This window comes from Trichechus manatus, unplaced genomic scaffold (genome assembly GCF_000243295.1).
Source record: "Trichechus manatus latirostris isolate Lorelei unplaced genomic scaffold, TriManLat1.0 scaffold00028, whole genome shotgun sequence".
Classification (NCBI taxonomy): domain Eukaryota; kingdom Metazoa; phylum Chordata; class Mammalia; order Sirenia; family Trichechidae; genus Trichechus; species Trichechus manatus.
The window spans coordinates 9,037,312-9,047,021 of NW_004443964.1; the positions used below are offsets into that span (position 1 = coordinate 9,037,312).

The 9,710-nt window shown below is 50.2% G+C and overlaps 1 protein-coding gene across 1 annotated transcript in view; it reads left to right on the forward strand.

The window, feature by feature from the left end:
- CPSF4L (cleavage and polyadenylation specific factor 4 like) overlaps positions 1-7,697 on the forward strand; it is a 53,094-nt gene extending 45,397 nt beyond the window's left edge. The window contains exons 3-6 of the mRNA XM_012554906.1: positions 501-653; positions 4,667-4,762; positions 6,979-7,072; positions 7,535-7,697. Coding sequence (XP_012410360.1) covers positions 501-653; positions 4,667-4,762; positions 6,979-7,072; positions 7,535-7,697 — 506 coding nt within the window. The remainder of the gene's footprint in view (positions 1-500; positions 654-4,666; positions 4,763-6,978; positions 7,073-7,534) is intronic.
- The last annotated feature ends 2,013 nt before the right edge of the window (positions 7,698-9,710 follow it).

A 9,710-nucleotide genomic window follows, 5' to 3' on the forward strand; every position in this document is an offset into this window, starting at 1 on the left:
CCACTCAGAGAAGGGACAGGTGGGACTTGCTGATGAGGTGCATGTGGGCAGGGAGAAATGTCTGGGCAAAGGTGTGGTGGGAACAGCTGTCTAAGAATACAGCATGTTCTTCATGCCGCCTCCAGCCCCCAGTTCCAGCCCCTACCGGGGGCTCAGGAGGCATTGGTTCAGTGGTAGAGTCTCACCTTCCGTGCTGGAGACCTGGACTCCATTCTCAGCCAGGGCAGCTCATGTGCAGCCACCGTTCGTCACCGGAGGCTTGTGTGTTGCTGTGATGCAGAATAGTCTAAGACTAAGGAGGACTAGGAAGAAAGACCTGGCAATCTACTTCCAAGGCACAGGACTAGGCAGCACTTCGCTCCGTTGTGCATGGGGTCACAATGAGTCGGCGGCTGACTTACAACCACCACTAGGAGCTTGGGGAGGGGACAGAGGAGGGCTCCCGGGAACCCCCTCAAAGGGGGAGTGGGGCCTCCCAGCGGGTGCTCTGGTGTCTCCAGGTAAGCGCTGCCCCTTCCGGCATGACAGCGGCGGGAAGACGGTGGTGTGCAAACACTGGCTGCGGGGGCTGTGCAAGAAGGGCGACCAGTGCAAGTTCCTGCACCAGTACGACCTGGCCAGGATGCCCGAGTGCTACTTCTACTCCAAGTTCGGTAAGGCCCTTCGGCCCGAGGTAGTGGGGTAGGCAGCCTGGAAATGGGGGGCCCCCAGGGGGCTGACAAGGCCGAGTCTGAGCCTCAGGGGCCTGCTTCTCCAAACCCCCAGAAAGAATGGGCCTGTGCTCTGCGATTCCTGCCCCACAGGATCAGGCACATCCGTCACCCCCAAGGGAAGGAGAGGGTGGGGTTGGAATCAAAGACAGAAGTGTTCCCTGCCGGCTAATCACCCCACACTGACTGGAGAAGCGAACCCCGAACAGGCAATCTCTCAGGCCCAGGGCCCAGCTTCGTGCATCTTATATGGGCCCCCGAGACCCACGCTTACAATGTGCTGACATTGTGGTACCCACAAACCACCTGTGCACCCACAAACCACCTGTGCACCCACAAACCACCTGTACCACTGTACGCTGTTTCAACCAACTTGGTATTTTTAACTCTTATTCTAGATGAAAACTTAACATTGCTTCCCTCAATGGAAAACTAGCATCGTTTGTCGGAAGCAAAAGGTAACTGTAAATGTAGAACCAGGAGGTTGAGAAGTACCACCCCTACATTAGCTTGTGTACCACACTCTGGGAACTGCTGGACATCTCACCTCCCTTCCGGTCTCAAGCCCCTCTTTTGTCATCCAAGGGTCTATTTCCACCTCCTTTAAGAATGGAATCAGAGGGCTTAGGTGGTGCAAACGGTTAACGTGCTCGGTTGCTAACTGCAAGACTGGAAGTTCGAGTCCACCTGGAGGTACCTCGCAAGAATGGAACCTGTGAATGTGTTTCAGATCTCTTCCTCCCCAACGAAACTCTATAGCTCAGTGCTTCTTGGAGCTGGAAGAAGCCTTAAGGATGATCTCATCCAGCAGTTTTGTGTTCTGGAAAGTGTGGCCTGGAGGGAGACAGCAGGGAAAATCCCCCATGATGCCATTGACTCAGGAGGCGCAGCTTCAAAATGTGGCTGGAGCTGCTTCAGGGGCCCGCAGGCAGCTGCCCCTCCTTAGTGGTTACAAGCAGGTGGGGTGGGTCCCAGGTATGTGGGAAGAAGCCAAAGCATCCTCTAAGCCAGCATGAGCACCTCCCAGGTCAAAAATCTGTTTCCTGCCTGTTCCTTGGAGGTGAGGGCCCTCCTGGCAGTTCACGAACCGCCTGCGTTTTCCTTTAAAGAAAAGACAAGTTTATCTGGAGACCAGCTCCCCTTGCTCATTGCTTAAAACTCGGCCACTTCTTTACTCCTTTAATAAACCTTGGTTGCTTTGCATTTGGGCATTGGGTACTGTGCTGGGCATGGAAACAGGAATCGGACCAAGCTCCCTTCTGCCCTGAAATTACTCAGATTAGCATAAACCCATGATTACAACACATAGTCTATGTTTTTGTCCTTAGAACATATGAATGAATATCTCTTTCCAATATATCAAAGTCAGTATCATTCTTTTTCTGCTTTTTTTAAAATCGTGCTTTAGGTGAAGGTTTACAGAGCAAATTAGTTTCTCATTAAGCAATTAATATATGTATTGTTTTGTGACATTGGTTGCCAACCCCATGACGTGTCAACACTCTCCACTTCTTGACCTGGGGTTCCCCATTTCTATTCATCTAGCTTTCCTGTCCCCTCCTGCCTTCTCTTTCTTGTTCCTGGGCTGGTGTGCCCATTTAGTCTCATATACATGGTTGAGCCATGTGTATTACTATTTGTTTTATGGGCCTGTCTAATCTTTGGTTGAAGGGTGAACCTCGGGAGTGACTTCAACACTAAGTTAAAATGGTGGCCGGGGGCCATACTCTTGGGGTTTCTCCAATCTCTATCAGACCAGTAAGTCTAGTCTTTTTTTGTGAGTTGGAATTTTGTTCTACATGTATCTCCAGCTCTGTCTGGGACTCTCTATTGTGATCCTTGTCAGCGCAGTCAGTAGCGGTAGCTGGGTACCATCTAGTTGTGCTGGACTCAGTCTGGTGGAGGCTGTGGTAGTTGTGGTCCATTAGTCCTTTGGACTAATCTTTCCCTTGTGTCTTTGGTATTCTTCATTCTTCCTTGCTCCAGACGGGGTGGGACCAATGGAGTATCTTAGATAGCGGCCCACAAGCTTTTAAGACCCTAGATGCTACTCAGTATCATTCTTATTGGCATCCCTGGATGGTGCAAAGGATTAAAGTGCTTGGCTGCTAACCAAAAGGCTGGTGGTTTGAGTCCTCCTAGACGTGCCTTGGAAAAAAGATCTGGTGATCTTCTGAAAAATCAGCCATTGAAAACCCTATGGAGGACAGGTCTACTCTTATTGGCAGTAAAGTGCTTTATTAAAAAAAAAAAGTATTGCTGGGAGTATGGGAGTGGGAAAGGGCAGTTGAAAGGAGGCTAGGAAGTCCACGGTATTTCGTGCTGTTCCTGGGACGTGCTCTTGAAAGCAGTATTTGGGCGTCTCTGCAAGAGGAGGACTGCAGGGTGAAGAGCTGGTGCCACCTGCTGGCCGTGGGAGAATGCTGACACGTGCATCCAGTCTAGGGCAGACAAGCAACCCCACTGCACAGCAGACTTCTCATCTCCATCTATCAAATGTTGACCTAGCCCCCGGGGGGTGATGTCCTTTGATTTCCTAGAAGGCTCAAGCCCAGAGTTAGCACTCCATCAAGTGTTGTTCACTGGTGATGAGCAATCCGACCCTTCAACAGTCTGAGGAAGCCAGGGTGAAAACAGATGGAGACATCTCCCCTCTGAGCATCTCCCCTCTCGGAGCACCTGGGTCTTCATTTGTGAAACGAGAAGGCTGGAAGGGAACAGCGGTTTTAAACTCTTAGGAAGCAGTGGTTCTGTTCTTCAGATGAAACCTTGCTTTACAGAAGCTCAGTGCATAAAATAGGTCTCTTTGGAGTAGTCTGAAAACCACTCAAGCAGATATTTTACGAAGTTCCTTTCAGCTCTGAAAAGCACTGAATTATTGAAATGTAAGGAAGATAAAATCGGGAATAGTCACAAATTCTCTACCTGAGTGAGGTGAAAAGTGGCCTGGATCTTCTCCCACGCCTCCTTTAGAGCCGTGGGTCCTTAACTCTGGGAAATCAGAGGGCTCTTACAACCCCTTCTAAGAAACCTGTGCCCACAGGGCTGGCTCCTGCAGACAAGCTCAACAAGAGTCTTGGTCTGATCCATAGACAGATTACAGCAGAGGCTGAGGGTAACCACAGGTGTCCCTCTGTAGTACCTGTTTTTATCCTTGTGCCAACCTTGAAGTAAGTGCCCTGTTCTTCTTGGCATTTCGACCAGCCAGAACTGCTCCCTCAGGCTCTGGAAGTGGTGTCGCTTCCACAGAAGAGACGAGGAGAGGGCTTGAATGAGAGCACCCGGTAATATCTCCACTCAGTGTCTGATCTCTTCTTGGGTCTCTAGCTGCCAGCTCCAGGTCTCCCCGGTCTCTCCTTGTCGCCTTATCTCTGGTAGCCTCCACCGCCTTCTATTCCAGTCCCTTCTGGATATCTGGCCCTGCCCCAACTCTTCCAGATGTGTGTATTCATACCCATGCCCTGCTTAGCACAGTATTACCAGGATCCGTCCTTCTTAGATTGCAGGAAGGGTTATAATGACCTTGCTGTTTTCAAAAAGCTGCTGAAGACCAGTAGGAAAGCAAGCGGCTTAGATGTGAGGGGCTAATCCAGTTTGTGGCGGGCGGGGGAAAGTGCCATAAAGATGAGCCTACTTATGTCACTGAATTGTACACTGAAGACTGGTCAAAACAGCAAATTTTTGGTGATGCACAGTAAAAACTGCGAAAGCCGGAACCTGTATAAGGCAGCAACCTGTCAGAGAAGGAAAACCCACTCACTAAAACAAGGTAGGATCCTTAACAGAGAGTGGCAGGAAAGTAATAAGATTGCACCCTAAAGGCGGAAAACTCGAGAGACCCAGAAAAACAAGGCAGTCCCATCGAGTTCGGCTCTCACAGGTTTCACTGTATATTTTAACACACATACACACACACAAATAAGCCCCCTTATGAACAAAGAATGGTGTCATTTCAGGTGATTGCAATAATAAGGAGTGTCCCTTCCTCCATGTGAAGCCAGCTTCCAAGACCCGAGACTGTCCTTGGTATGATCAAGGTTTCTGCAAGAACGGTGAGGACTTGGCTGGAAGGGTGCATCGGGGGTACAGGTGATCAGGGTTGGGGGCTCCTGGCAGGGGAGGGAGTTTTCCTGATGAGGATCTGTTGGGTCTGCCCCCTGAGTTGAAATCCCAACAGACAGCCTTTCTGTGGTCCCCCAAGGCTCATGCTCCAATGGAAAAAAAAAATGCTGTGATACGGTGCAAGGCAGCCTGCTGTAGGGCAAGATGGGCTCTTTGGCACAGGATTACGTGGGTTCGAATCCTAGCTCAGTGCGGATTGGCTGTGTGACCTTGAACAAATGACCTCACTGCTGTGAGCTGGTTTCCTCACTTAGGACATCAGGGAAATGCCCCGCCTCAGTGAGCTGCTGGGGAATCAGATGGAGAGTCCCTATGAAGCATAGGGTCTACCCAGGGTCTGTGGGGATATGTGCCATTAAAATATGGGTGTATAAAGTCCTCTATGCTGCACAACATGTTGAGACTTGTCCCCAACATGTTGAGACTTGTTTTTCCAAACCCATTACTGATTGGCTTGTTTACCTGAATTCCTCCTCCCTTGCCCGAAACTTATTGTTACTCACCCAAAGCCCATTGTTCTGTTATTTGCTTCACTGTTTGCTGTATTGACTATAAAATAAACTCCTGGGACTGAAGCCGAGGTTCAACTCCTCAGAGTGACCCTCCTGGCCCCACTTCTCTGTAAGAGTTGTGACATTGGTTACTGTCTCCGCCACCCCGACAACCGTCGCCGCTGCGACAAGGGTCGACACTCAGCTCCTCTCTTCTCCATTCCTCTGACTCGTCTGGGCGTGCCCTGAGTTTCGCTTACACATTCTGCCTGCCCCGTTACTGCCAGCCACATGCAGGGGTGGTCCCTCGTCAGAACCCCTGTGCTGTAGGCACCCTGGCCTGTCCTCTCCTGAGTCTTCAAGTGCGTTGTTCTTACTGAGCTATTCGCAGTGCTGGTGTCGGGGTGGGGAAGGGGTGCTGAAGGAGGACTGTAAGTGAGGGAGCTTTTTCTCAACTAGACCATCTGTTAAGGGGCCCCGGTGGCGCAGTGGTTAAGCGCTTGACTGCAAACCGAAATGTCAGTGGTTCAAACCCACCAGCCACTCTGTGGGAGAGAGATGTGGTAGTTTGCTTCTGTAAGGATTACGGCCTTGGAAACCCTACGGGGCAGTTCTACTCAGTCCTATAGAGTCGCTATGAGTCAGAATTGACTCGATGGCAATGGGTTTGGTTTTTGGTATACCTTCTGTTGTTGCTGGGTGCCGTCAAGTTGATTCTGACTCTTAGCCATCCTATATGACAGAGTAGGACTGCCCCATAGGGTTTCCTAGGCTATAATCTTTACGGGAGCAGATGGCCAGGTCTTTCTCCCACGGAGCCACTGGGTGGGTTTGAACTGTCAACTTTCCGGTCAGCAGCTGAGTGCTTAACCATTGCATCACCAGGGTTCCTTCTATGCCTTCTAGAGATAAATAAATAAGTCAAACAATGGTCCACACTGATATAGGTCCTCCAAGCCATGGAGCATGTTGGAGCGACACCTCCATTCCTGCCTACATCAGGATTGGCCAGCTGACACCTCCCTGACACTTCCGAGGTTCCCTTTCCCATCTGAGTCAGGTGGCTAGGAGGTGGTGCTGCAGGACAGGATGGAAAGGGCAGGAAGCTGAATCAGCTCCATGGCAATGGGTTTGGTTTTTTAAGTGGGTAAGGAGTCCTTGGGTGGTATAAACAAAAGGTTAGTGGTTTGAATTCACCCAGAGGCACCTGGGAAGAAAGGCCTGGTGACCTGCTTCTAAAAGATCACAGCACAGCCATTGAAAACCCTGTGGAGCACAGTTCTACTCTGACACAAGTAGGGTTGCCATTAGTCAGAACTGACTTGACAGCAACTGATTTTTAAGAAAATTTTATTTAATTAAGTGGTAGCCTATGAACCCTGATGGCACAGTGGGTAAGTTCTTGGCTGCTATCTGAAAGGTCGGCAGTTGGAACCCACCAGCCGCTCCACGGGAGAAAGATGGGGCAATGTGCTTCTGTAAAAGATTTACAGTCTTGGAAACCCTAGGGGCAGTTCTACTCTGTCCTATAGGGTTGCTATGAGTTGACAGCAACGGGTAAGGTCTGACCGTCCATACCCTTCCCCGTGGACTTTTTCACGTGTTTCTCCTCATCCTAGAGCAGATCTTCTGGTTGTTTCCTCTTTCCCCAGCAGGTCCCCTGTGCAAATACCGCCATGTTCACAGAGTGATGTGTATCAACTACTTAGCTGGCTTCTGCCCTGAGGGACCCAAATGCCAATTTGCACAGTAAGTATGTATGATCTTTGGATTGCCAACACCCACCCTCTAACTTCTCTGCTACCAAACCCCAAGGCCAGGAGCCTTCCATACTCTCACTGGCCAAGGTGGAAAGTTTAGTGTCTGGCCAGCACTTACCCACAATGCCGCTGGCCTTGCTGCCCCCGCCCCGCCCCAAGAACTCAGAGCTGTCGGCTGTGCAAAACTCCAGCCCATCCCAGGAACGCATGCTCATGCTGGGGCAGGGCGTGTGGCATTTCACAAACGGTTCTAGAAACGAGTAGAAACACTGAACACCCCCCTCCTCTAATAATTCCCTGTAAGTTTTCACTCCCTGGCTCTGGAAAGGGCCCCTTCCCCTTAGGGCTCTGAAATAGGAAGTCTGCAGTAAGCTGGTACTCAGCATGCCAAGGAGCAGGAGACAAGAGGCCAGAGCAGGGCTCTAACTGTCTCTCTCTATCCTTCCCTCAGTCCCAAGATGAACCTGCTTTTATTCAGTCCCAGTTCTGTGAAGGTGAGCGTGGGCAGGGACGTGCAGATGTCTCATTTACTCCACTTGTCACTGTCCCCCAGGGAACGCTGCTCCCTAGTGTCGGCGGCACCGTTCCCAGTGGACCCTCACCATTTCGCATGACCTGCTCAGAGCACTCTCTCTGTGACAGGTCATCTATCATCACTGTGTATGGCACTTGTCTGTGCTGTTCCTCTCAGACCCGCTTCCGACCTCTGTGATCACGCGTCGGGTGGGACTTCCCAGCTTACCGGTCCCGAGGTTTTCCTTGTCCTTAGTTAGAAAACATAGGTGTGGGTTTTGTCAGAGGAAAGGGGCCCAGCTTCGGACTTGTTTTCTAAGCCAGCACCATCCTGGTTCGGCCCAGTCCCACGGAGACACTCACTCCGCTGACATCCAGCACCGAAGAGATAAGAGCCCACCTCAGGGGTTAAAGAACTACAGTCTGCGGGCCAAACCCAGCCAGCGGCTTGTTTCTGCACAGCTGGGAGCTGAGACTGATTTTTATGCTTTTAATAGGTTGGGGTAAAAACCAAATTATTTCGTGATGTGAAAATCATATGAAATTCAAACTTCAGGACTCATAAATCGTTTTATTGGAACACAGTCACGCTCATTCATTTACACGTCACCTCTGGCTGCTTTTGTGCTATTAATGACAGAGTCAAGTAGATACAGAGACCCTGTGGCCCACAAAGCATAAAATATTTACAGCTTGGTCGTCTATAGAAAAAGTTTGCTGATGTCAGGTCTAGATGGCTGAATGTTGGACTGTCATTTATTGGAGAGGCCAACACAGGAGTGTGAACGTGGGGGCAGCTACTGAGCTCTGTGAGGGGAGGTCAGTTAACTAGCTAGAGGCCCAACTCCAGAGGCTGGGATGGCAATGGCACGGAGGAGGGTGACCCCTGCTGGCCATGAGCGGGGAAGCATCCTCAGTGCCTATGGGGAATTTACAAGCCCATTTCTAACTTTCACCAGAAGATGTGCTTTGGGCAATTAAAACTAAACAAAGGCATTTCCAAATCTGGGTTAAGTGTGCCCGCGTGGCCCGCGTCCCCACCCTCAGTGTAAAGATGTATCAGCACCAGGTGCTTCTTCCTGACTTCACTTTGTAGACTGTAAACTGGCCCTGGGATTCAGCCCCTCCTGCTTCTGCGGTGAAGCCGCATCCCGAGTCACCCGCCCCGACAGAGTGCCTGCTTCTCCAGATAAGGGCCCAGGAGAACCTGTCGGCCTCCTGCCTGGGGCTCAGGACTCTGCAGCAGGCCTTGTGCTAACAGGGTGAGTGAAAGAGTGGACAGGGCTGGGCTACTGCTTCTGCTGCAGGCGAGGAGGGGCTGCTGTGCCCAGCTAGCTGGAAAAGAACACCATTCCTTTTCTGCAACAGATAGGAAAACTGTTATGGGGTTTAGAAGTTCTAGAGTGTGAATTAGGAGAGAATGGGGGAATACCATAAGGTCTCTGGGTGGCGCAAATGGTTTGATCTCGGCGACTAACCGAAAGGTTGGCTGTTCGAACCCACCCAGCAGTGCTGCGGAAGCAAGTCCTAGTGATCTGCTTTCGTAAAGATTACAGCCTGGGAAACCCTATGGAGCTCAGTTCTACTCTCTAACACATGAGGTCACCATGAGTTGGAATCAACTCGGACGGCAATGGGTTTTTTTTTTTTTTTGGTTTGGGGGCAATACAGGTAAACCGAATGTTATAACACAAAGTCTCAACACCTGATCTTATACGGATCTCTTGCCAGATAAGACAGTGTGTTTCTTTCTAAGGCTAATAATCCCACGCCTTTCATTGCCATTTTGCTGCCTGCTAATTCTGAGTTATTTGCACAGACTGCCCTTCACATTTGGGGGCAGATTTGGTAAGGCGGGAACGCAGCACTTTGCTTTTCTCTTTGCCATCTTCCGGTTTATCAGGGGGAAAAAAAATCATGTTTTATCACATCTCCACGAGCTAGCTTCTAAATTGCCCTGAGCTTTGTCTATTCTGCAAGAGATTTGTTATTTCGCAGTGAGGTAAGGGAGGTGAAACCATTAATTTTCTTGTATGTTTGATTTTATTGGGCTTTGGAAGTCCAGAGCCTTGTTCTCTGGGATAGTTAATGCTGGTCTCGAATCTCAAGGTCCC